This window comes from Phyllostomus hastatus, unplaced genomic scaffold, assembly GCF_019186645.2.
Source record: "Phyllostomus hastatus isolate PE091 unplaced genomic scaffold, TTU_PhHast_1.1 phas_contig_1162, whole genome shotgun sequence".
Classification (NCBI taxonomy): Eukaryota; Metazoa; Chordata; class Mammalia; order Chiroptera; family Phyllostomidae; genus Phyllostomus; species Phyllostomus hastatus.
The window spans coordinates 7,319,317-7,346,801 of NW_025333537.1; the positions used below are offsets into that span (position 1 = coordinate 7,319,317).

Consider the following 27,485-nt stretch of genomic DNA (forward strand, 5'->3'; position numbering starts at 1 on the left):
TTTGGACGAAGGTTTGATGACATTCCGGTGGCACACGGAACAGCGTCCCTGCCCTGAAACTCCTCTGCTCCATCCGCCCTTCCCCCCCTCCCGTCCCACCCACCACTCCTCTCCCCACCGCCCCCACAGTCTGGTCTTTTCTGAAGCGTCCCGTGGTCGGAGTCGTGGAACACGGTTTGTAAGTGGCAAATTGACATGATTTTTCATCAGGAACACACCCACCTGCGTGTACACAAGGAGTAATTTTATGCTCATTCTAGAGCGTTGCAGGTAGAAGACCTGAATAAGCCATCTCTGTTAGAAGACAGAACATACTGGAATGCCTGCCTCCGAAAGGACAAATTAGAGGGCAGCGTCATTAATTACCCCTAGTACGGAGTCCCTGAAGGTCCAGACCTCTACTCCTGGGGGTCGATGGGATGATGGGGGGCGGTTCCTTGACTGTGCTAGAACCCCAGCAGCTTGTTCTCTCTGGACTGATCTTTCCATCGGACGATCTGGGAGACAGGCTCAGCGTAGTCGGAGCCGCTGTGTCACGTGCCGTTCTGAAAGTGTGTGACCCTCCCCCCGCCCCTTGCGACAAAGGGAAGGCAGGCCTGGGGTTCCGAGCTCTCTGTGGGCACCAGGGGAGAGAACTTGACACCCTTGTTTCCTTTGTACTGAACAGCAGGGGATTCTGGCTTGACCTAGAGAGAAGTGATAGAATGTCTCGTGTGGAATACATGTGAGTGAAAGGGGGATTAGATTTAAGCGGGAAGATGGAGCAGACCAGTGTGCGGGTGCTGTCAGGATATGACAGTGATGGCGAAGGTGAGCCCTGACCCGCCCAGCCTTGCTGGGTGCTGCCTTGCAGTCTGTAGAGTGATGCGGTACAGAAAAGCGTAATTCCACACAGCTCTTGGGAAGTAATGCTGGCGTATGCTCTATAGAAGCGCTCTCTTATCTGTGTCTGTTACTGTTCACGCACGCCAACAGAATATGTATTAATGGTGTAGATGAAAGTTCTGAGCCTTGCACCAGAGACCCTGTTCCATTGCTAAATGTTGTGCATGGCAACAAAGATATCTGAGAAAAAATGAAAGCGGTCAGGAAGCTGTTCGACAGCCATTATCTATGTTAGACCTCTGTCCGTTGGCATTTATTTAATTAGACACCGTGTTCCACCTGAGCCAGCGAAGGCTGTCTGTGAAACTGCGACAGGAACCTGACACGAGGCACCGGGACTTGGGAAGCCGTCGTCAGTGCCTTCCAGATGGAGGTCGCGACGCCGCTGGGGAGTGTGATGCCGTCTGTCCCCATGCACGACTTTCCAAAGGGGAGGTGGGGGCCCACGGATGAGGCCTGGTTGGCGTTTGGCACCCAAAATGCTGTGATTAAAGTCAACAGCAATAACAGATCCGCTAGAGTGATGCAGACTATGACTTTAACTGATGGGCAAATCGAACCCAGTTTTTTTCTCTGTTCCTAAGCAGTCTGATCTAGTACATTTTTTTTTCAAAGCTTTGGCCTGCCTCAGGTGATGGGTCTCCTTGACAGCACTGTCTTAATGTGCACGTCCCCCTTTTTTTCTGGCTGCTGAAGGCTGCATTTCTGCAACACAGGCTTAGCTCATGTCCCGAGGTTCTGTAAACCGACTTTCTCCTTCTTTTAGATCACCCAGTTGAAGATTGAGAATAATCCCTTTGCCAAAGGATTCCGGGGCAGCGATGACATGGAACTCCACAGAATGTCAAGGATGCAAAGGTAAGAAAGAGGGGTTCGTGGGCTCCCTCCTCACCGTGGACACCCCCAAAAGCCCAGGCAAGCTGACCCTCTCCCAGCCAACCAGGTACGGAGAGACGGGGCCCCCGTGAGCAAACAAGAAAACAGAGAGCGAGCCTCCTTGAGCCCCACTGTCTCTCGCCCTCCCGTGTGGTTTCCTCTCTCGGGCGAGCTGGAGCGTGTGTCCCACAGGCGTGGGGCGGGAGGTCCACGAGACTTTGACATCCCTCGTCTGCCACGGGGACAGAAGCTACCCTCGTCTCCTCTTCCTTTGCTGCCTGCCCCTCTCCCTCTAGGGAAGTCCTCTCTCTTTCTCCCCATACGGTCACTGCCGCTGAGTGATTCGTCGTCTGGCAATAGCTCTCTTGGTGCATGCAAAGGGAAGTTAATGACTCGATGTTCTGGGGATGAAATACAGACAAATTTGCCACCACGTGGTGTCCAGGGCACCGGGGGACTGGGAGATGGTGATAAAAATTGCTCCATATTTTTACATATCCTGTGGTCACAGTCGCTGATATGATGAATGGCAGGGGCCGTAGCAAATGTCTACAGTGGGAATTTGGTCTGATTTCAAGGGATTGCACGAGCATTGCCAATTTCGTCAAACGCTCTCTCTACCTCTTGATATGCTTCCAAAATAAGTTACCATATGGCGAGAGAATTAGAAATACATCTTGATCCCTTTGACCAAAAAAGTTTTTTTTCTTCTTCTTCTTCCCCTTTGGGTGGGTTTCGTGTTTCAAAATAAAATGAGGTCACTTAGGAAGCTTTTCCTTATCCTTTCTGGAAGGCACAGAAAGGGACAGTCGGGCAGACGGGACAGACATGCTTGTTCAAAGGAAGATGAGAGAGGGAGAGAGAGGGAGAGGGAGAGAGGGGGAGAGAGAGAGGGAGAAAGGGAGAGAGGGAGAGAGAAAAGGTGTCCCAGCTTTGTGGTTTTAACATCAGCTCTGGAAAGAAATGCATGCCATGGAAACTGTCTTTAGATAGCAGGCGTACCACTTCTAATTTGGCACACTTTAAAAAACTCAAGGGCAAAAAGGTGAAGGGGAATGAGAGGCACAAATGTCCAGTTACAAAAGCAGTAAGTCAGGGGGGCAGGGGGGTGTAAGGTTCACCGTAGGGGATGTTGTCAGTAATACCTTGTGTGACGGTGACCAGATACAGCGTGGGGATCCCTTCATCAGGTGTGTTAGTGTCAACTAACTCTTGCACACCTGAAACTAATATAATATTGTATGTGAACTATATTTTAATAAAAATGTCATGATCCTCAGGTGTACACACATATACCACGCTCATATACATTCTTTCTGTCATAACTGGATTTCTTTATAAGTGTGGATTAGTAAGATGTTTTTGTGGCTAAAATAGCCACGTTCTTACATTATTATTTTTTAAAAAATTTGGCGTTAAGTCTGCATTTTGAGATTGGAGTTGGATTTCGTCTGTGGCCAGTGACAAAGCTGATGACAAATACCACATAAAGTGGAGAGGGGTCAAACTCTCCGTGGCCCTGGGCTCAAGTGCCACGTTCGTATTTCTGTCGTGTTCAGACTTCCAGTCTGGCCTGACCATTACCTGCCATTCGGGCAGCTTAGCCATCCACAGGGTCTCCGCTCCTGCAGGTGAAGGTCCAGGTTGTGCAGGCGGGGCCTGGATGAAGCTACCAGTTCCAGCTCGCAGATGAAGGGTTTCTTCCAGCCCCCACTTCTCCCCTCCTTCCCACACAGCCAGGAGCAAACAGGGTCATGGATTTAAGGTGTTGAGAATTATCTCCTCAGACTTAACCAGTTACCGGGTCCTGCTAATTCTGCTCTCTTCACTTATCCCAGAATTCACCTCCCTTTCTCCTTCCAGCCCGTCTATTCTCTTTTTAAAAAATATTTTTTTAAAATTTATTTTTAGGGAGAAGGGAAAGCGGGGAGAGAGAGAGAGAGAGAGAGGGAGGGAGAGAGGGAGAGAGAAACATCAGTGTGTGGTTGCCTCTTGCATGCCCCTAAGTGGGGAACCTGGCCTGTAACCCAGGCTTGTGCCCAGACCGGGACTCAAACCAGCGACCTTTCAGTTTGCAGGCTGGCGCTCAATCCACTGAGCCACACCAGCCAGGGTCAGCCTGTCTGTTCTAGTCACCACCATCCCCGCCTGACTTCGGTCCAGTTCCCCTCCAGGACATTCTCCAGACAGCCGCTAAAGACACTTGTGTAAACTACAAATCAGACAAGCTTACTCCACACCTAGAGCACTCTGAGCCCACGGCTTTCAATATCAAGCCCAGACGCCAACCCGTGATGGGCCACGCCCTCCCGCTCAGGACTGGCCACGCCCCCTAGCTCTGCCCCTCATTGGTGCCGCCCACCTGCGTCGACAACGTTCCAAACTTATCGTAATTCTTTCCGCGATTTTTGGCCCTGAGAACACGTTTGGTCTGCCTCAGGCTTTGTCCTCTTGTCCTGCACTGGGCCATTCCCTGCCCATCGCGAGGGTCACCTTGTAGCTTTTCTTTCCTCCAACAAACTTCCTCTGGCCACACACCGCGCACATAGTCTTGTCTGCTCCCAGGACCCGTAGCTGCTCTCCTGGGTCTTGCCAGGGCCCGGCACCTCGGAAGCTGATTGGACAGACGATAGACGTGGAAGGAGACCCAGGTGGGAGGTAGAGGAGCCTAAAAGCTCAGGTGTCAGTGATCCCGGGGCCTCTCTCCTAAAGTTCTAGACACAGTGGTTAGGTCTTTAGGCAGCTGCCTCTGTGCTGGTCAGAATTGGCTGTCCTAACCACCCCCTCATTGTTGTAGCTTGGGGAGGGTTTGATCAGGTGACTTTCCCGGGTAGGTGCTGCAGGTGGAGGGCGGGAGAGGGCAGCTGGTAACCCTAGGCATTCAGTCATTGACATGCAGGATCAAACCTCCCAGCCCGAGGGCCACGTGTGTCTTCGTGGCTGTGTCAGGAGCTGCACTGAGGAACAAGAGGGCTAGCCAGGGGCCGGGTGGGGAGTCTGGACAGGGTCCTTTGCCCAATTCCCTGGAGATGGCCCAGGGGAAGGACAGAAAACCAAGCCGAGTGGCTCCAAGAGAAAACCTGGGGGTCAGACACACCTGGGTGCAGCCTTTCCTCTGCTTGTGACCTTAGGCCAGTGATTTGACCCCACAGAGCCTCAGATTCCTCATCTGTACAATGGGCATAAATAAATGTAGCTTCTGCTTCTCAGGGTTCTTATAAGAATGATGTGAGGGACTGCCAGGAGAGAGCTTGGTGCCTAGTCCAGGCTCAATACAATGTATCCGATTTGGGGCGAGACTCCCCATTACTCCCAGTTGCACTCGCGTTCCGAATTTATTCTGGGCTGTGGTCCCACCCCCAGGTTGCAGCAGGTAGTGACAAGTGTCCCGGGAAGGTGGCTGTCCAGAGTCGGCCGCGATAACAGCCGGGCTGGAACGGCAGGCTCCCTGTTAATCTTCTAATCCTGTTTCCTGTTCGCCTCACACCCGGTGACAGCTGCTGGGGAGAAAAGCAGGAGGGGTGAAGTTTCCTCTCAGCCCGGCCACTGGAAGGAGGGCCGAGCGTCCACGCAAAGTCAGCCCACGGGAGTCACTTTTGGACCAGCTTGGCCCGCGTCTGGGCACTCGCCCCACTATCTCTCCTCACCTACCTCTCCGTGTTTGGAAAGTTACAGATGGTGCCTTAGTGAGCGTCCAGCACTCATTTATAGTTTCTAGTTACAACCGCTGATGATAAAAATCGGAGAGCACAAAATCACGTTAAAGGATCTGAAATCGTTTAAAAATCCTGCCTCTAGCGGACTGATTAAAATAGGCACCGAGGTTATTTTGCAAGGTTCATCTGTGACTTAAAAAACGTCTACTCCTAGAAATCATGATACCCCAAACGGCAGTGCCCCTACCCCGGTGACGAGGTAGCTGGACGGAGCGGGCACACAGACAGAGAGACACACATACACTGAGTTCATAGACATCATTGCTTAGGATGAGAGTACGTTCAGAGGAAGGGAGGAAGGAAGGAGAGAAGGAATGAACTGAAGGCTGATTATTTCAAGAAAAATACTAGCTGCATGGCAGCGGAGCTGGTGTCGAGGTTCGGCGGACCTTGTCAGGGTGCTATGCAAACTGGCGGACATGTGGAAAATGCACCCAATGGCTCACCCTCATCGGAACGGTGTGTGGGCTTCACTCACGTTGGAAATGATCTAGACCCTGAGTTTGCATAGAGCTCTGCTTTCTGTGCACTTGGCTGCAGTCTCTAAGATGTGCTCTGACAGGTTCTGAACTTCCAGAGAGTCACAGATGCCAGGGAGGGTGGGGGTGGGGGAGGTGGGGGTGAACACAGAGACGCCATTGTGGAGAGAGGGGCCCTAGGCTTTGTGGGAAGAAGGGGGTTTGAGTCTGTTGGGAAGAAGGGTTTTCCGGGTTCGAGCAGAGAGGGTGTGGGCAGGGAGATAGCAGCCTTGGCGTGTGAAGTAGGGGTCGGATTCTGAAGCTCTCTGAAGGCCACCTGGACTGGCACTGTGACAGGGTGACCCTGGCATTCTAGAAGTAGAAGGGACCACAGGAGACAGCGTCTGGTCTAGCCTTCCAAACCCTTCTGCAGAAAGGTAAACTGAGGCCTGGGGATTCATTCATTTAGTTAGTTTTTGTTCTGTTGATTTGTTGTTCAGCTAACATGCATTTATTAAACTCCTACTGCATACCAGACACTGGGGTGCAAAGGTGAATCAGCATGCCGGGGACCAGGCTCCATAGATGGAGAAGCAGGCTTTGGAGTTGGGGTCCAGGTGACCACGCGGAGTAGCTCCAGGCTCCCCGAATCCACTGAAGCCTCTGATTCCTCATCTGTAAACTGGGGGTAGGGATGGAACCTACCCGCAGGGCTGTGGCACGGGTGAAATGAGATGCTGCATGCGTTCTGACCGCTGTTGCTACCCAAGGAAATACTGCCAAGCTTCCGCTGGGCTGGCTGGCAAGGCCTGGGCTCTAAGCTGTGCCCCTAGACAGCCAAAGCTCCAGAGACCACGTCCCTGCCATGCGTTTATGGCCGCTAAAGGGACAAGGGAGTATAGGCTACCCCAGTGCAGCGGGAAGAGCTCAGAGGCCATCAGAGCACTGCCGACTTCCTCCAATCCGCCAGCCCCCGGGAGTGTCCTGTAAACGCTACTCACGGTGAGAAGACCAGGTGTGGCTCATGTAGGAGGTGAAGCACGACATAACAGGGACGCATTTCTGTTTCATTCATGATTTGTGGGTTGGGGACTTGGCAGGGACTCATCTGGAAGGCTCTTGCTCGCAGCCAGATGTCGGCAGGGCTGCCAGGTGTCCGGAAGCATGACAAAGCTGGGCATCCAGGATGGCACCGTCCCATGGCCCACCGGTGAGGCTGGCTTCCAGCCGGGACCTCAGCTGGGCTGCCGCCTGGAGCGCATGCACGTGGCCCGTCCAGCATGGTGGACTCAAGGGAGTCGGCCTCCTTCGTGGCTGGCTGGCCGCCCCTAAGAGAGGCAGGCAGAAGCCGCGTGGCCTTTGCTCACGTGTACAGTCACTTCTGCTGCATTCTGCTGATTGAACAGTCCCAGGGACTCACTTCAATGGGCCCGGATTCAAGGGGGAGGTGTAGCGAGCCCTCCTGTAGCTGCAAGGAGAGTCATAACACTGTCCCAGTAGGCACGGGAGCTGTCGGCGTGGTGTCTGCCCAGAGCGATGCTGGACCGATGCCAAGTGTGAGATAGGGTCCGTGGCCTTGCAGAGCCAGAGGCCAGGTTGGCTTGCCCAGGGTCACACGGTCGGTCAACGTGCGCGGAGAGAGGCCTGGCGGCGGGCCTGGCTTCCTCCAGCGGAGCGAATCCCCCTTCCGCCCTTGGTCCTCATGTAACAAAGGCCAGAACAGGAACAGGCAGCAGGCGCTTCGTGCTCTGCCCTGCACGGCGTGGCCGTGAGCAATGCCTGGCCTTTCCGTGCCACACGCCGTCTTTGTGGAAGGAAACGGGGGGCTAGCAGGTGGGGGCCGTGTCCCTCAGGAGTGGGTGGTGGCTTCCTTCGGGGGTCCTCACAGAAGAACTGAGGCCGCCTCTGCTCCTTTGTCTTTGTGTGGGCACCTGTGCATGGGGCAGGGGGAGGACGGGGTCTCAGGTAGGAGACTGTGAAGCCCACGATGCCCCAGCTGGACCAAATAGGCTGATTGGTCCCTCTGGGTCCAGGGACACCTCTGCTCACCTGCACTGGGAATGGGTCGTTCTCCCCGGCCTCTGCGATGCTTACACTCACCTCCGCCCTCGGGGTCTCAGACCCCTTCTGAACATTCAAGTCAAACGAGGGACTCTATGACAACCTCAGTACAAAAAGTATCAAACAACTTCATAGGCTTCATGGGACCCCCAAAAGGGGACGGTTCGTCCAAGGGAGCCTTCCCTGCTTCTCCAGCCCTTCCTCCCGTACAGGTAGCCAACCCGAAGGCCCAGTGGATGAGGAGCGATTCCAGCAAGGTTCTGGAGAGGGCCCTGACTCCTCGCTTCCCGCTGTATTTTTGGCTAGCCACACGGCTTCCCCCAGGGAAGCGTCGGTTTATCCAAAACAAGGGGCCCTTGTGTTAGGGCAGCAGAGCTGGCCCCTCTGTGAAACGGGCTTGTCCCAAGGGGTCCCATGGGCTCACGGCTGTCCCGAGGAGATGGGTGCTTAGAGCGGTCTGCCTCCCCTTTCCCTGTTCATCTGCACCCTCGTCCCTGCCTGTCATCTCCCCGTCCCCTGCCCGGACGTGCCTGCTCTTCGGGGACACCGGCTGTGGGCAGGTCACTCACTCGTCCCTGTGGGAACAGTGTCTCTCAAACTTCAGGCAGATGTCACAGTTGCCTGGGGTTGGCAGGGGGCGCTTATTTATAAAAGCAGGTCTCTGGGGCTCGTCCTCAGGGGTCAGAATCAGTGGCCCAAGGGAGGGGCCAGACACTGCCCTTGGGCTAGGTCTCGGGGGGAGGCGTCCCCTGGCCACACCAGGATAATCCCGGGGCCCTGTCCGAATGAGCAAGGGCACACACAGGTAACATGTGAGCTTATTTTCTGGAAATAGAGCCCCCCGTGCTGTTTTATGGGAAAGGACCCTTTGCTCTACTCGATGCTCCACTCTGGTGGAACATTAGAAGCACCTGGAGTGCGCACCAAGGTTTTGTTACGAAACATGTAAGACTTACAGGAAACATGGAAGAATTGTACAGTGAGCACACATGAACCCCTGCTTAGGTTCTTCAGGTAATATTTGTCCATGCGTTTGGTCTGTCAGACATCCGTTCACCAGTCCATCCACCCACCCACCCATCCACCATCCATCCATCCATCCATCCATCCACCCACCCATCCATCCACCCACCCACCCACCCATCCATCCACCCACCCACCCATCCATCCATCCACCCACCCATCCACCCATCATCCACCCACCCACCCATCCATCCACCCACCCATCTATCCACCCATAATCCACCCACCCATCCACCCATCCATCCATCCACCCACCAGTCCATCCCTCCACCTTTTTTTCTGATACATTTCAGACGAAGTTGCAGACCTGAGTACATTCCACCCTATGTACTTCAGCATGCTGATCATGAACTAGGATTGATTGTTTATGATGCCTCAGGTAAAACTGACATGCAGTAAAGACGCACATCTCAGGTGCACCGTTCCCTTTCTGACAAATGCATGTCCTGGAAGGACCCCAGCCTCCATCACATAGGATGTCCTTCCACCCACGCTCCTGCCCCACCCAGGGAATCCCCACCGCCCCCAGCGGCCAGTGTTCTGGTTTTCTTTTATGGCAGGTTGGTTTTGCCTGTCTCAGAACTTAGTGTACCTTGAATCATTCAATGTACTCTGTTGCATAAGGCCCCCTGGGGAGCTTTAAGGACTCCTGATGTCCAGGCTGTGTGGAAAGATCAGAGTCTCTGGGTAGGGGTGGGGGGATGGGGGGTGGGGTCAGGACTCACTGTTTAGAAGAAGAGTTCCCAGGCGATCACAGCATGCAGTCCAGTTGGAAACCCACTCCCCCGGTGAGATTTCCCCAGCTCTGCCCCTCCCCACTCAAAGCCCTGTGTCTCAACCACCGCATCCCAATCATGAATGTACCCACACTGGACAGCTTCTTTTTAGAGACCCATTCCCTTCTAGGTGTTCTTTTTTTTTTCTTTCCTACGAGGGCAGGCAGACTTTTGGATCGGCACACAGAACATTTAGCATTCCTGCAGGGTTGTTGCTTTGGGGGGACTTTGCCAAGGTCACCATTTGCCCTGAAGGTCACCGATAAGTCCTTGACTTACCTCTGCATGTGATTCCTGTCAGAGCAGAGGAGGCCTCCCCACAGTGCCCTTGGGTACAGGAAGCAGTTCGATGAAGGTCGGTTAGACTTGGCCCCTCTGGCCTTCCGGCTTCCAGAAGGACCAAGGCTTAGCCTCCAACCAACCACTCCTTTCCAGCTTCCCTCCAAAATCGCTGAAAAAACTATTAAAGTTGTTAAAGCTATTAGTTTGGTGAGACGGGACTAAATTAGTGAGCTTCTCGATGCAATGTGAGGTACCTGGCAACACTGTTCCACCTCCCGTCACCGTGAGCCCATCGGAGGTATAGTTGACGTTGACCTTTCTGTCTGTGGCTTCACATCTAACTTTTACTTCGGGGGATCTTGACTGCTGATATGGGGCATGGGTCTGATCGCTCCGCTCTGCAAGGGGAGAAACTGAGGCAAAGGGACATGGGATGAATTGTCGTCCACAGAGCTGGTCTGGGACTTCCCCTGTGACGTCAGAGCCAGCTCCGTGGTATCGCCCCACACTTTTTTTTTTTAAATCCCCGACCCCTTCTGAGTAGCTGATGCAATTATGGACCACTCCCTAGAAAACTGACAGGCTCTAAATATCTGATAATTGGTGATAATTGATGGTGTGGGGGGGGTGGCGGGGATGTTCATAGACCACTGGAACATCCCTTGTATAATAAGAACTTCTGCTTCAAAACGTAATCATGTTAAAAAACAAAATATAATAATGTGTGATCTATAAGCTGGTTGGTGTTTGTTGAGTGGTATGACCCAAATGTGTGCTAAGCCTGCCTCTGTGCCATATTATTTTACAACCCCAAGAGGTGGTGTTTCTCGTTATCCCCATTTTATAGACAGAGACTGAGGCTCAGCCAGAGGACGAACCTAACCAGTCCCACATGGCCAAGGTCCCTGGGGGCTGAGGTAAGCCGTAGCCACCCAGCCTGACTTCAGAGCCCCAGCCTGAAACACCCACCCTGACAACTAGAGGTTTAAGAACCTCTAGGTCTTTGCATTTCTCGGTGCCCCCCCAGACACAGAGCCCTGGTTGAGTCAGCGGTGGGAAATCCAGCTAACTTCTTGCGTCCCCCTGCCTTCCCCAGCCTGCAGGAACGGCCAGAGCTCAGCATCCCTTCCCCAGTTCACGGGCGTGGTGCGAACAGAATAATAAAGCAGTTGTAGATGTGAAGGAGAGGGTGGTTATTATTAGCACTGAGCTAAATCCCACCTGGGGTGCACCGTCCCCGGTTCTTTGCGTGTCCACACACGTTACATCAGAATAACTCCCCCCCTAGCGTATGGGAGGGTTAACAAACGGCGAACACTGCCGCGGGATGGTGGGGCCCCTCGTGAATTTTAATCACAGATCGGGGTGCTAGCCAGAGGAGGAATCTGCTCCCGGAGAACAGGAATGCTACAGTCCCTGGCCTTGCCCCACTGCGCCGCTCTGGTTGTTTGGGAGAGGCTGCCAGAAACTGAGTAAGCATCGCAGGGCACAACAGCAACACCGTCTCGCAGCGCGCCAGCGGCCCGGCCACCTGCCGCCGTGAAAAGGCCAATTCAGCCCGCTGCAGTGGAAAAAGGTTCTCAGGGGCGTTCGTTAGCTGGCGGCATGCTGTGGGTGCAGCTTGGCCACGGGTTTCAATATTCCCTTGTAACGTTTTACAGCCCAGACCCGGCGACAATGGCGTCATTCATGGCACTCGCTCACGTGGAACAGAATGTGAGAGCCCGCGAGAGGCCGGTCTGCGGGCCCCGAGCTCCGACACCCAGGGCGAAACGAGGTGCTCGGGACCCCCGGTGGGTGTCCTGTGAGCCCAGACTGTGCAGAGCGAGTCGGCAGGACGTCCGTGCGGCTGTTGACACAGCCGATAACAGTGGGATTTCATGGTAAACTAAAGGTTCTTCAAATGGTAGGCTCAGCAGATTGGCTGATAGAACTTGACATTGCCTGGGTGTAGCTAATGCCCAGCGCTGTTACCACCAGGAAGCTTTTGATCGCAGGACAGTTGTGTTGCCCAAGCAGCTGGTGTGAAGGCAATGATTTCCTACTATCAAGGGTGAGTTGGGCCCTGGCTGGCGTAGCTCAGTGGATTGAGCGCAGGCTGCGAACCAGGCATTGCAGGTTCTATTCCCAGTCAGGGCACATGCCTAGGTTGCAGGCCATGGCTCCCAGCAACCGCACATTGATGTTTCTCTCTCTCTTTCTCTCTCGCTTCCCTCTCTAAAAATAAATAAATAAAATCTTAAAAAAAAAGGGTGAGTTGGCAAGAGCTTTGGAATATCGCTGACCTGGGCTGAAGCTCCGCCGTTACCTCTTCTGAGCTGTGTGATCTGGGGCCAGTTGCTTAACATCTCTGAGACTTCATTTCTTCACTGCTAAAGTAAATCCGATCATACCCTAAAAGAGAGTCGTTGCCAGGATCAAGCGAGGGAAAGCGTAGAAGCCAACCAGTACGGTGGCTGGGATGTTAGGAGGCACTTACAGAACAATGTGGATGGCGAAGAGGAAGATGAGGATGAGCATGGTGACAGTGATGACGCTGCTGTTGATGGTGGTGATAGCGATGATGGTGTTGATGGTGGTGGTGGTGATGAGGGTGATGAGACGCCAGCCCTCTGTTGCTACCTTTTTTTCCAGACACACAAGGGCTTTTCAGCTTCCACTTTAATTCTCTTGTGCCCTGGATTCTGCAGTGAGGCACTCGAGCTGTCGAACAATGTCGTTGATCTGCTCATCCTGAGGACGGTAGAGATCATTGCTCTGTTGCTACTCATCCTGCTCTTTCTCTTGGCTCTCCGAAGAGCCTCGTGAAAGTCACCCACATGCCACTGGATTGTAGCATCTTCTTCCCACTGCCTCTCTCATCTCGTCCTGACTGGGAAGCCGCTTCACCCGTTCATACCCCCGTTTCGACACCTGTCAGATGAGCTTGCAGACGTCGTATTTCAGGCACCAGAAGAGATGCGCATGGCTGGCGGCAGGGGTGGTGTTTCAGGCTCCTTGGAGAGCAGCCAGCCGCGAGGGACAAGCGGTTATGGGGGTGAGGTGGCTTTCCCGTTTCTGTGAGTGCCGGTCATCAAAGGCAGGGCTTGGCCTTTCCAGAGAGGGATTGTGCAATTTGGCAACGCTGGCACGGAGAAGTCCTTGGAGCCCATCGATATGTTCTCTTGTAAACTCCCACAGCCAACGTTTTTGGGAGTTATTTTCTTTAATTAAAACAGAATCACCATCTCCGTTACGAGTATAAAACTAGAAAAGAGATCCTCCCCCTTTTGTGGGAGCTTTGGCAGCCCAGTGCTTCCACTCAGCAGACACAGACAGAATTGCCGGCGAGGTTTGACAGCTTTTATTATGATTCTAATTCTTCTTCATTTTCCATGACGTCGCTGGAGCCGCAGAGCGAGGATTCTAAAGCTAATTCCATTCCTTTCAGCCTCCCCGCCCCAGGGGGAGGTACTGAGTGGCGGTGTGGCTGCTGAGGACGGCTCCAGCTTGGGTTCTGAGATGGCGCACGCCACGGGAACGCTCGGCTGGGAGACCCCTGGGTGTCCTCAGCGTGTCTGGGGCCTCACAGAAACTTGGCAGACACTTGGCGTCCCCCGCCTGGCTGCTCTGACACGCTTCTGCGTGACAAACAGAGGCAGGGGCCCAGAGGGAAGGCTGTCACACCTCTGAGGGGTGGAAATCGTGCACCCCAAATCCCTGTTCCCCTGAAAGCACATTGTGTTCTAAATAGTGACAGAAGTAATTAGGTGATTGTCCAGAAGTCAGTAGGGGGCTGTTCGGTTAGATTCCCAGTGTGTCTCTGCCCAGCCCTGTGACCATGGGCAAGTTGCTTCATCTCTCTGGGCCTCAGTTCCCTAAGCTGTTTAAGATGCAGACAAGAACATGCCCACTTCCTGTGGTTATGGAGAGGACAAAATGGGCCATTGCAGCATCCTTCAAAATGGGTGAGGTGTGTTGTTTGTTTTTACAGGAGATGATTGCAGGTGTCCTCTTCGACTCTAATAGATAAGGATTTATTTTAACAGCGTTAGAGAATCTGTAATTAGCATCACAAGCCCATAATTTCACAGATATTATTGCTCAGAGTCAGGCTGAACTTATTTGGATAAAAACCGAATTGAGGCCCTGGCTGGTGTAGCTCAATTGATTGAGCTCGGGGCTGTGAACCAAAGGGTCGCAGGTTCGATTCCCAGGCAGGGCACATGCCTGGGTTGCAGGCCAGGTCCCCAGTGGGAGCCATGTGAGAGACAACCACACACTGATGTTTCCCTCCCTCTCTTTCTCCCTCCCTTCCCTTCCCTCTAAAATAAATAAAATCTTTAAAAAAGCTAATTTAGGAAATGCAGTAAGTTAAAGAAGAGTTGGTTCTGGGTCATGGCAAAAATCACAACCATGTTTGGGATTTACTGATACGAGTTTCTTCGGGGCAGGGATTCTGAACCCATTTCCTACCATGGAGCTCACTGCAAGTCCAGTGACAACTGTAGATTAATTCCTAGAATAATCCGATGGAATGCATAAAATAAAATGCACAGATAGCAAAGGAAACCAAGTGTATTGACAGTGACATAATGATGACAGTTGCCATTTGTTGAGTGCTCATTCTTGTTCGGGTTTTCACATGTATTTGCTCACAGCTTCTCTCAACGCCCCTTTGAACTGGGAGTTTTTGTTATTCTTAGAAAACGGAGGCATGGAGGAGTTTGTCAGTGGTAACAAAATTTCAGAATTTCCTTTTAGAGCAGCTCCAAAGGAAATTCTAATGCACAAGCAGCCAACTGTGTGGACTAGGGTAACCTGGGATCCTCCCTGACTAACCTGGTGGTCAGCTACCATTCTTGACTCATTTACCTTTCTCCATACATATAGGACTATTCATAAACCTACTTGCCTAATGCATAAGGCACGAAAAGTGAGTGCCCGAACGTGTACATCCAAGGCATATGATGCACTTGAGTGTAATCGGATCACTCTGCTCATCAAAGACCCCTTTGTTTCCTTCTCTGCGACTTTTCTGGTGGATTCTTTGACCCCGTGGCTCAGCCAGTGGGGAGAGGGATCTATAGCAGGGCACCGATCGATGTCATTTCCCGTCTTTTCTCTTTCAGTAAAGAGTATCCGGTGGTCCCTAGGAGCACGGTGAGACAAAAAGTGGCCTCCAACCACAGCCCTTTCAGCAGTGAGCCCCGAGCTCTCTCCACCTCATCCAACTTGGGGTCCCAGTACCAGTGTGAGAATGGTGTGTCCGGACCCTCCCAGGACCTCCTGCCCCCGCCCAACCCGTACCCACTGCCCCAGGAGCATGGCCAGATCTACCACTGTACCAAGAGGAAAGGTGAGTGTGACAGCCCGCACCCAACGTGCCTCTTTCTCTACCTCTTTTCTTTCCTTGTGGGGGGAAAAACGTACACAGGACTACATTTATTCATTAAAAAATGTAAACAATCCAAAAATACAGAAAGATGGTGAGAAATTCAAACCATACCAGTCACACACGTCCTCCCCCAGTGCCAGCCCTTTCCGTGGGGAAAACTCACGTGAAAGGTCCAGACCTGTTTTCTTCACTGACACACACTCACACACACACACACACACACACACACACACACACACACGAGAAGGGTTGCTTTTATGTTTAGTAGTCGATATCAAACTGTGTGTTTTGCAACTTGCGCGGTTTGTTTTTTTTTTTTTAAACTTTAGAGTCTGTTGTAGATATCTGAACCTGGAGCTGCTGCTTTCTTTTTTTTTTTAACTGATGAAGAGGAAGTATTGCCTCAAAAAGATGAAGTGAGTGCATGCTGTCACTCTCGCTAGCAGACTGGAAGGTCGCTTCCAGCGTTGCTGGCCGTATCACGAGCCGTGCTGTGGGGAGCGCCCTTCTCATTGGCTGCGTCTCTTTAGCTCACGCGCCAGAGTTTCTCCCGCGTGGGTTCTTAGCTCTTCTTTCCTTTCCAGCATGAAAAGGAGAGGGGAGGCGAGGAAAGGGGAGGGGAGGAAAGGGGAGGTGAGGGGAGGGGAGGGGAGGGGAAGGGAAGGAGGGAGGGTCACAACTGATTTTCTCTTCTGTGCATCCTTTTTTTTTTTTTTCCAATCTACTAAGCTGGTGTCTAAGATATTCATAGTTTCCTTTGCCAAATAACAAATGGATGACTTTTCTTCAGTCATTTGAGTCCAAAGGGACTAGATGAAGGGAGGAAATTCCTGGTGGCCCGTTTCCTGAACCAGAATGGAAGCAGGTGGCATGGGCAGTGTGGCTGAGTTCAGCTTTACTAGAACCATGGCTTGGTGTCAGCTGTAGACAGGCATGGTAAGGGTAATGGGGCCCAGAAACGCAGGTTCGAGTCTCACCTCTGCCACCAGCTTCTTGTGTGACCTCAGGCAGGCTGTCCTGGCCCCTCTGTGCCTTAGTTTCCTGCTCTGTAAATGGCGCTAAGTTTTGTAGAGCACCAGATACTTACAAGCACATAGCTTAGTGGTAGCTATGATGGTGTAAGTGGCACACATTGCTCCAGAAAGCATGTCCCTGAAGGAAGCAAAGAGAAACTCTGCTCACCTGGGAAGGCTTGGGAAATCAGATACAGGGGGAGGGACCATGTAGCCTAGTGGTTATGCCCATGGTCTTTAGAATCAGATCATTGGGTTGGAGCCTATCTTTGCCATTTGCAAATTTTTATGATTAAGAATCAGTTACTTAACTCCTCTACTCATTAAAAAAAAAACTCACCCAAGGACATGCTCGTTGATCATAGAGAGAGGGGGGAAGGGAAGGAGAGAGAGAGTAACCGAAACATCCCTGTGAGAGAGAAACATCAATCGGTTGCCTCTTGCATGCACCCTCACTGGGAATCGAACCTGCGACCCTTAGGTTCATGAGATGATGCTCCAACCCACTGAGCCACATCAGCCAGGGCCTCTATGCCTCAATTTTTTAAAAAATCTGTGCATTGGGCTTATGATTGGACCTGTCCCGCAGGCTTGGCGTGAAGATGTTGTGAAGTCATGATTGTATTGGGCACAGGGTGGACTCAGTGCTTTGCTTGGGCAGGCCCACATCTGGGTCTTTAGAGCAGCCCGTTGTGTCTCAAAGCCTCAGTAGGCAACACGGCACCTTGGGAAGTCCGGTGCCCAGTGTCCGGCCCTCACAAGCAAACTCAGTAATAAGAACCAATGGACACGAAGCTCTGGTGGCTTTCTCTGGAGCTGGGGTTACGCGAGGAAACTCACAGTTTGACTGTCTGACATTTACTCGTCTTGCATTTTGAGGGAGGGGAGACCTGTCTTTGGTCCAAGCCTGGGCTGGGGAGCTGACCTGGGGGAGGCTGAGTTCTCCAGACTTACCTGAAGCCCGTCCAAGCTCCTTGGATCTCAAAGGCCTGAGCAGTATCACCCCACCAGGCCCCCTGGCCCGACTCCCAGCAAGCCTGCTGCCGGATGGGCTGGGGACCAGATGCCTGCGAACATGTCTGCCTCCTCAGGCACGAGCGGGGATTATGAATGTCTCACGGAGCACAGGTCCCTGCCTGGAAATTCTGTTTCCTATTATATGTAGGGGTGCCCTGCCTGGGTTCCAGACTGCAACCTTTTCAGGAACACTATTAAGAAGGTGCTTCCATGAACCAACTTTACCCATGGGGAAACTGAGGCTCAGAAAGGCAAACTCACGTGCTGGTGGTTCTCGAAGCTGGAATTTGATCCCTTGCCTGGTCTGCAGACTCCGCCTGGGCCCCGAACCACCGCTCTGTCCTGTCCCCTTTGCTTATCAGCTACAGTCTCAAAATTTCGTCCTCCACGGGAGCCCTGCTCTCGAGACTGGGTCAAGCGGGCTGATTAAGAGCTCACCAGGTTTGAATTAGGAGCTCTGTCTATTAAATTAATGCCAGACCAAAAGAAGAGGAGGAAGAAGTTAAAAAGAATCAAGGCGCTTTTTTTAGGTTCAATATTTATAGCAGCATCCTTATACGTGCATTCCTGGAGGATGCAGCGGGGAGGCTTTGAACGGGAGGCCAGTGAACCGCTTTCCATTATGGGAGCCATTGACTTTCAGGGGGAACTTGGTGGGATCTTTGCGTGAACCGAAGGTCAACTCCAGGTGGCCGCTGGGGAGGCTGGAGTTGATGGCTGGTCCACGGCAAGATACCCCCACAGTGGACATTCTCCAGTTGTGTGGCCCCGGGCAAGTTGTTGCTTTGACTTTCTGAGCCTCAGCTACCTTTTCTGCCAAATGGGGGTAACGGTGGTGCCTCCCCTGTGGGCTTGTTAGGGGATGAAATGAGAGCATCCGGGTGAAGGGCCCAGAGCAGGGCCTGACTCATAAGGGCTCGGTGAGCGTTACCTAGGCGCCGCCCAGCCCTCGCGCAGCTCACGTTGTCACAAGCAGATCAGACATTGTCACCATGCGACTGTCTGGTGCAAATGGTGACCGAATGCCGTGAAGGAGACGCACATGAAAGCGGGCATGAGACTCGGGGAGGGGATCAGGAAGGAATTTAAGCTCGGCATTGTCGTGGGAGAGGGGAAGGGGGAGAGAGTGGGCGTCTAGGCACAGAAGAAAGCATGCTCGCAGCCCCTCGGAAGGTGGGGAGTCTGCCCCCCACCTTGGGTAGTGAACAGAGGGCCAGGGTAGCTGAGTGCGGGGAGGGGAAGCTGGGGTACAGCGCGAAGTCGGCCCTTTGGGCTGTCCTAAGGACTTTAGATTTCATCCTAACACCGGCAGGCAGCCCTCAGAGGGTTTAAACCCGTGAGTGACAGGATTCGGACTTTGTCTTGGAGCAGTCCCTTGGCTATGACAGGACGGGAGTTGATGTCCAGAGCTCCTGTGAGAGGCTGTTAGGAGCCCGGGGGCCTGAACTGATGGTGGCTCAGACCGGGGTGTGGGAGCAGAGCCGGAGATGTGGGTGGCATCAGGACTCGGTGACGGGCAGGAGATAACGAGGTGAAGAATTGCCCCTTTTTCACGGATGCGGAAACTGAGGCTCCAAGAGGTTGAGTAACCGGCCCAGCGTCACCCGCCTAGTGAGTGCCCCCACCCGAAACCCACCCCATGATCCGTGCCCCGGGAGCGCCTGGGACAGGCACCCTGCCGCCGTCCCTTCACCCTTCCAGAAACCTCTGCCCTTCTCACCTCCCTCCACCCCCCAAAAAAAGCTCCCAGGGACAGGGAACATTCCAGCCAAGTGCTGTCTGTCCTGCCTGCCCGCGGGACAGAGAAAGCAATTCATCATCAGCCTCCCATTGTAAAGTGATAAGGAATCAGCGGAGGTTTCCTTCCAGTTCGGGATTCCCGTTAAGTGATAACTCCATGGGTGGCTTGCCCCTGGCCCCGGCCGCCCCGCTCCCTATCTGACTTCCCCCCATTGTCTGTCTCCTTTCCAATGAGCCCAGGAGGCCGGTGCAATGAAATGTCAAAGGGCCAGGCAGGCCAGAGGGCTCCCTGTGTTTGGGCCCAGCTGTCTCCAAACTATCTGTCCCGATGGATGGAGCCGGGAAGGTCTTTTATCAATGCCACTCGACCGCAGCTGGGACCCCGGGGCCTGGGAGCGCGCTTGTCTGTCTTCCTTCCCCCATCCCACCCTGGCAAGCCCCCACCCCTTTAGACACCGAAGGCAACCCAAATAAAAATTTTAGGCAAGCCCTTTAATGGCACTGGATATTCGAAGGGGGGGTCAGAGGTGGGAGGGGAAGGGGAAGTGCATACAGTAGAGGGCTTTGCACGGTGCATTTTCTCAGCGCCGTGTGCCTTCTAGAGCAACGTCGCGTGGCTTCCCTCCCTGGAGCCGCACCGAGGTCTCCAAGCCAGGGGGGCCGCCCTTCTCCCCGGGTCTGCGGGGCGAGGGGAGGACGAAGGGGTTGGGTTAAACTGCCAACGTTATGTGACTGGCGAGGGCAGATCCGGGATGCACTCGTCAGATATATACGATCCAGCCTTTCCTTCGTACTGCACACTGTGCCGGGTGCTTGGGATGAGGGCAAGATGACAGCGCCTCCTGCTCTCATGGGACTGTGTCTCACTGGGGGGGACAGACAGTAAGCAAGTGCATAAATTCAGTGGCTTCGGCTAGTGGCTGAGATCTGAACTGGAGTCTTTGGATTCCTAATCAAGGACATTCTTACAATACCATTGCAGTCCTTTCTACTTTAAGTTAAGAACTAAAATCTACCCATTCATCCATCCGTCCACCCACCAGTCCATCGGTCCGTCCATCCATCCATCGATCTATCCATCCATCCATCCTTCCATCTACCCACCCATTCATCCATCTATCTATCCATATACCCACCAATCCATTGGTCCATCCATCCATCCATCCTTACATCTACCCACACATTCATCCATCCATTCATCCATATATCCTCCCTCCCTCCCTCCCTCCCTCCCTTCCTTCCTTCCTTCCTTCCATCTACCCACCCACCCATCCATCCATCCATCCATCCACCCACCCACCTGGTCCAAGGTTACCACCTTTCATCTTCTTTGAACGTGAGTGTCATGAAAGCCGAGAGGCTAAGACTATGCAGCATAAAGAGCACTGTGTGGTGAGTCAGAGGCCTGGATGATAGTTCCACTCCTGTGTTGCTAAAGGTCACTCAGCAACAGCGGCTGCTCCCCACTCTACCGCTCTGGTCTCAGCCCAGATGAACTCAGCTGCCAAGGGAAACGGCCCATGCGGGAAGGGCGATGATATTTGTTCAATGGGATTAGTGATTTGAAAGTGAGTTGAAAGCAGCTGTGTGTTTCCCGGCTCTGGAACCCACCCAAATACCTTCCAGTATTGGATGACCTTCACAAAGCCATCTGTCCACTCTTCCAAGGGAGAAAAGAGGTAAAAGAGAGTAGCCCCCCGTTATTCAGACAGATAAGACTTACACACTTACCTGACGTGCAAGGAAGATGGACAGAAACTAGACCGCACTTCTGATTATCTCAGCTCCTACATGAAATTTCTGTATTATCATCATGTACAGTCAAGAGCTGAGATTGGAGTCGTCCTCGTGGTTCATCCAAGGTCACAGAGCCAGCGAGAGCCAAAGACATAACTCTGTGCCCTAAAACCTCTGTTCTGGATTCATCATTAAAGCCACTTTTCCCCAGAAGCAATAGCATCCAGAAAAAAATGCGAGGGACCGGGGTTTCTCCCAGGGCTCTGCAGCGATCGGCGGTCAGAACCGGGAAGGGCTTTATTGCTCTTCCGAGATCCGCAGTCGGGCTCGGGGCCGCTCTCTTCACACGGCTTTCTGAGGCCGAGCTGGGGCCTCGCTCGCCCAGGAGCCCAGGACTCGACCCTCGACGGCAGCCCCCTCCCCTCGCTGTGGAAGGGAAACACGACTTGGCTGGCAAGAGGGGTCTTTGCTGTTGATCGGTTACCAGGCTTCCCCCCGACCCCCCCAAAAAAACAAAACACAGAAAGCCATCCATAACCAAAATAAACGCCGAGATTACATCCAAAGCATTTATCACAACCTGAAATTTGGATGCTTGCTTTGGAGTGTCTTTACAATGTGGTGAGGCTCAGGAGGAATTTGAGAGCGCTCCAGACCCGCTTTCATCGATGAGCCAGCGCCGAACTTTTCTTAGGACTCTGCACCAGACCTTTGGGGTATTAAAGCCTGGAATGTGTAATTTTATGATTTTCCAAAATGAGCTCCAGCCTTTTTCATATTATTCTTCCTTTTTTTACTTGTAACAAATCTGGAAGGGGATCAGAAACTTGGGAACGGTTAGTTTTGCCTTGGGTTTTTTTTTTGTTGTTTTTTTTTTCTCCCCCTTGCCAAGGGTACCCTGCAGCAGCTGCACTTTCTATTATTGCGAAGGGGAACGCCCTGGTTAAACGGAAAACCCGAAGGTTCTGAATCCAGCGACAATGGAAACATTCCGATTTATGGATCTGGGGGTGGAAGCAAGAATGGAGGGAAGAAATCAAGGGAGGAAGCGACCAAGACAAAAAAAAAAAAGTTGAGTGTAGCCGTGTCTTCAAGATGCCAAAAGAACGCCCAGCTGAAAAGTGAAAAATGCGGATGTCTCCACACATCTGGCGTGACGCAGACAGAGCACCTGGGAGGGTGGCTGCCCTCTTCATTTTTTTCTGGACAAATCTTCGGGCATCCTATGGGCCCCAGATGCGTCCCAGAAAGAGTCTGGCTGGAAATAAGTTTGCTGGCTGCTCCGTGGGTACGGCCCCAGCGTAGCTGTGTTTTGTCTGGGAGATGTTTGACCCGTCTGTGGGAGGCGCTGGGAGAAGGAGGCAGGAGGAGATGTGGGGTGGAAGCCACGCCCAGGCTCCCCCGCCCCAGCTGGGGAGCTGTTTGGTAATGCAGTCGGAAGTCCGAGGACCTACTGTGGTGTGAAGGACTGGCTGGGGACTTTATATCTGAGGACCCCCTTCTGGCCACAGAGGGTCAGCCTCCCGCCCTCAGTGGCCAGGGAAGAGTGGAGAGGGGCCACGGATGTGTGCCAAGAGCAGGACTGTTGCTACCTGTTGACCGGTCTGTCTGCAGCACCTGGCACAGGACCTGGGCCCTTGGTAGGGCCGCAGGGACACCTGTGGAATGCCGGGGCGAGTGGCGCTGGGCAGTAGAGATCGAGAGAGCTAGCGGCAAGGTGCGGTGGGGAGAGTCGGTCCGACTTGGCTTTGACTCCAGCCTGTGTCCTTCCCAGCTGCGGGACCTCGGGTCGGTCACTTCCCGGAGCCTCCCTCCTTTCTGCCTGTGAGACAGGAGTGAGAGCAGGCATCTGGAGGAGTGGCTGGGAGAGGAGAGGAAGGTCCCTCAGTAGCTGCCCCATCAGTGACAGCTCCTGCGTCCCCCCCGCATCGCCGAGTCCTGTGTTCCGCCCTCGCGCCCCCCCCCCACCGGGCATGGCAGGGATGTCCCAGAGTTTCGTTTTTCTTTACGCCCCCTAACCACAGATGCAGTTCTTAACATCTGTTGGTTAGAAAGCAATTGGAAGACGAGGGAAGAAAAAATCTACAGTTTAGGGGTAGAGCCGCAGCTCAGGAATGAATCTGAGTTGAGGTTTGCACCTCGGTAGGAAGTCCCAAGTACGGTTCCCCCGAGGGAAGCACCTGGAGGTGGGTCATTACAGACGGGACCTGCCACAGGGCCGATCGGTGGGGTCACCCTCGCTCAGGAGCCGCCCTTGGAAACACCCTATCAGGAGATTCCCATGCTCCAGCTCACTGCATTCTCCGCCCCCCGTGGAGTAAGGATGACTGACTCTGACTCAGAGATGAGGATCATCAGAGTCTCTGTCAGGGCAGATGCTGACACCGCACAGACAGGAGGTGGAAAAGCCAGGTTCCGCCCCACACAGGTCTAGACTTCCAAACCCGGAGTCCGGATAGGAGGGGGCCCTCGAGCCCCCTGGAAGTGGTGTGCACACGCCCCCTCCCCGAACTTTGCGTGTCAGTGCATTTTTTTCTAGCAGAAAGCCCAGCCCTCTTGTGAGTTCCCAAAGCGGTCGGCGAGCACAAAGGGGCCAGAACCGCCTCCGCTGCCCCACGCTAGGGAATGCCTGCGCCCAGAGAACCCAAGGGGCTGGCTCAGCCGCCACACAGCGAGCGGCCGACTCGGCTGTTTGTGCTGACTCAGCAGATCCGCACCAGGCGCTTGCTGGCGCAAGGCAACAGGACAGGGTGTGGAAACGCATTCATTCGAGCTCCCATGCATTTGCCCATCCCTCCTTCCACCCATTGCACAAACAAGTACGGCACGCCCTCTCTGTGCTGCGTGGTATCGGAGAGCAGAGACTTTGGATCGCGATCCTGCCTAAATCCACTGTTACTCAGCTCTGTAAGGCTGGGGCAAGCTTATTAGCCTCTCTGGTCTCCCTTCTGTCCTCTGCAGTAGAATGGGGATAATAATAGGACTCATCTCATAGGGTGGTTGTGAAGATTAAATGTGTCATCTCCTGGGGAGTGCTTAAAACACTACGCGTTGTTTTTACTGCTATTGTTGGTTTTATTATTATTTTTTTTTGTTACTAGGGATGAATCAGGCTCTGGAAGTGCCCTGCCTTCGTGGACTGTATGCAAATTTAGGCTGGGGAGGAAGGGAGATAATTTAAATAATGGTAACTCTTATGTCTTGAGGGTTCCTTTGTACCAAGCTCTGGACTAATACATGTTCTCTCGTTTCATTCTCAACAATTCCCTGTGTAGCAAAATGCTGTTAGGACCCTTTCCGTTTTGCAGACCAAGAGACTGAGCTCAGAAAGATCAGAGTGTTTGCTTAGAACTCCATGGCCAAGGTCCTCACCGTGACAGTCCCCCTCTTTGCAGCAGAATAGAGCCGGGGGCTGCCAGTCCTAGGACATGTGACTTATGGTGTCCCTGCCTGTAGCGGCCAGGCGCCTCGTGGCCCTCATGGCCCTCACAGCCCTCTCTCCCCCTGTCTCAGCAGATGAAGAGTGCTCCACCGCAGACCACCCCTACAAGAAGCCCTACATGGACACCTCGCCCAGCGAAGAGGACCCGTTCTACCGCCCCAGCTACCCCCAGCAGCAGGGCCTGAGCGCCTCCTACAGGACAGAGTCGGCCCAGCGGCAGGCCTGCATGTACGCCAGCTCCGCGCCGCCCAGCGAGCCGGTGCCCAGCCTGGAGGACATCAGCTGCAACACGTGGCCCAGCATGCCCTCCTACAGCAGCTGCACGGTGACCACCGTGCAGCCCATGGACAGGCTGCCCTACCAGCACTTCTCTGCCCACTTCACCTCGGGGCCCCTGGTGCCCCGGCTGGCCGGCATCGCCAACCACGGCTCCCCGCAGCTGGGAGAGGGCATGTTCCAGCACCAGACCTCCGTGGCCCACCAGCCTGTGGTCAGGCAGTGTGGGCCTCAGACTGGCCTGCAGTCCCCCGGCAGCCTGCAGCCGTCGGAGTTCCTCTACTCCCACGGCGTGCCGAGGACCCTGTCCCCGCACCAGTACCACTCTGTGCACGGGGTCGGCATGGTGCCGGAGTGGAGCGAGAATAGCTAAGGGTGGCCCGTGTCCTCACAGACGTTTGCTAGAGAGAGAGGGAGAGGGAGAGAGAGAGAGAGGGAGAGCGTGCGGGAGAGAGGGAGAGAGGCAGCAGCAGAGAGAACCCCACGGACAAGACTCTCCATTTTACCCCATGTTCACGCCTGCACTCGAGACCCCCCCAGACACTGATCTAATCAGTAGCCCGAAACCACAGTTCAAAAAATGTGACTTTGTTGTTTCATCTCAAAACTTCAAAACCAAACCAAACCAAACCAAACACGAAACAGGACGAGGCAAGCCCCCGCCGCAGCCACCGCACTCATCCCTGGGCCATGTTCACGCCGCCGCCAGGGGACCTCCCTGATTTCTTCTTTTGGTCCCCAGAAAGTCTTGCCTCATCGAGCACCGCACCCTAACGTGGAGTTGGAGTCCTTTCCTGTCTTGGTGTTAATGTTGACATTGTTATATAATAAATAATAATATATTTTTTTCTTTCAACTTTCTTAACGGGACCCAGTCCCTTATTTTGGGGGAGGTCCGCGGCAAGTATGTTTCCAAGTCTGTACTTGTGGGGACCCCTCCCCGTGAACCACCCCTTAAAATCTAAATTTGCCGCCTTTCCCTTGATGAAGAAGTGACCTACCTCCGCCGTGTACTGTTTCTGAAAAGGTCCCCTACGTGCCCGGCTCTTCTCTGATTGTGTCCTGCCTTCCCCATCGTCACGGAGCCCGGTTTGATTTCTGGGGGAGGCAGGATGACCTTGGACTCCACGCGGTGCCACCTCTTACTCTGCGCTCCCGTCTTCCCAGCTCTGGGGCTTTCTAAGCCAGCTGTCGCTAAAGCGTGGCGTAGAGCTTCCTGGGCCAGAAAGCTCGCTTTGAAAAACTTAAAGAGCGCTGGTTTACATGCGGGCAGAACTGTGATAAAAAAGGGGCAAGCCCCGTGCTGACAAGAGTGGCGAGAAAGCCAAAATAAATATTCGTCCTGACAAAAAAAAAAAAAAAAACAAAGCCAGCCCCAGCCTCCAAACCTCTCGGCGACCCAACTGGATGCAAAAGCAAAACCCACAATTCCTCGCGAAGAGGCAAGACGTGCCCACCGACCAGTTCTCTCCACGGAGATCACACCAAATGCCGACACCAAACTGTGGTTACGGAAAGCAGAAAACAGTATTAAAAAAAAAGAAAGTGTGTAAGTAAAACGTTATTGCAGGGTTCTTCAGATGTAATATTTTACTGGTACTATTTATTTATAAATAGGAGTTCTAATTAAGTAATAACATGAAATCCAGCATGGGAGCTGGCCAAGAGCTTTTAATTTTATTGATACTCAAAACCAAGTTTGCGTTCTTTTTTTTTTCCTCCTTTCGAATGTGCTTTGCTTTCTTGATTAAAAAAAATTTTTTTTTAACTGACCCTAATAAAAAGAACAGGGTAATATGAGAGGCCAAGTATGTCCCAGTACGTGAGAGTGTGTGAGTTTGTTTGTATGTGCGTGTCTTCAGGCGATTTTGTCTTTTTATGTTGCTACGGGGGGAGGGTGAGAATTAAGTACTCATTTCGTATTTTTGTGTGCCAAGTAATGCCTAATAAATACTATGTGCTTCAAAAAGTACAAGGGACTTGGACACCCATTTTTTTCCCCCTGTTCTTTCCACCGACTGCATAGAAAGGAACTCAGGTAGAGGAAGTGAGGAGTTCTCTTCCAGGTGACGTCACCCCATCTGCCCTCTCTCGCTCATTTCAAGGTATTTAGGACCTTGAACTTGAGTGTGAGGGAACTGAATCCATGTATCCACTGGCTTCTGTCCCTGGGATGGAGGTATTCGTTTTCATTGAATTTGTGTCAGCATTGGAAAAGAAAAACCGTCAGGAATGCCAACTGATCAATAAATGGCATCGGCCGTGCTGTGTAGGTCACACCCACTACTTGGTTTTCTGAAGGATCTCTCTCTTTGAATTCATTGCCCGAGCTGAGGATCTTGGAGGTCCCAATGCACGCAACGTGACGGGCCGTCACGAGAATATTTTACTTAAAACACACACATTTAGGTTTGGGAATCAGTCCTCTATGACATACACAGGGCGGTGCAGAGCAGCTAATTGGTAAGTAAATTAGTCCCGCAGAATGTTTTTAATCTCAGTTGTCCACAGTGTCACGTCCCTTTGAAACAGGGATGACTGGCATGTCGATGACTAATTCTTCATTTAATCAGATCCCTTCGGGATGTTTCCTAGGGGAAGAATTCCCAGGAAATGTGGATTCGTTATAAAGACAGGACAATTCCACCTTTTTCATGTGCAGTGGAGAACCTCGGTCAAAGGCATTTTCATCCCCACAGAGAACGAATTAGTACAGTTTCACCCACCAAGTTCTGACGGTCCTCTAAAGAGGTATTTATTTTGATGGACGCGCACACACACACAGATACAAAAGCGACTTTTGAAA

The 27,485-nt window shown here is 52.9% G+C and overlaps 1 protein-coding gene across 3 annotated transcripts in view; it reads left to right on the forward strand.

Moving 5' to 3' along the window:
- Nucleotides 1-26,371, forward strand: part of TBX5 (T-box transcription factor 5) — a 43,062-nt gene extending 16,691 nt beyond the window's left edge. For 2 of the 3 annotated variants that reach the window (XM_045843782.1, XM_045843790.1), the window contains exons 7-9: nt 1,652-1,743; nt 15,189-15,415; nt 24,475-26,371. In XM_045843782.1, coding sequence (XP_045699738.1) covers nt 1,652-1,743; nt 15,189-15,415; nt 24,475-25,052 — 897 coding nt within the window. In that variant the 3' untranslated portion in view covers nt 25,053-26,371. The remainder of the gene's footprint in view (nt 1-1,651; nt 1,744-15,188; nt 15,416-24,474) is intronic. The other variant, XM_045843798.1, reaches the window with a different exon arrangement.
- The last annotated feature ends 1,114 nt before the right edge of the window (nt 26,372-27,485 follow it).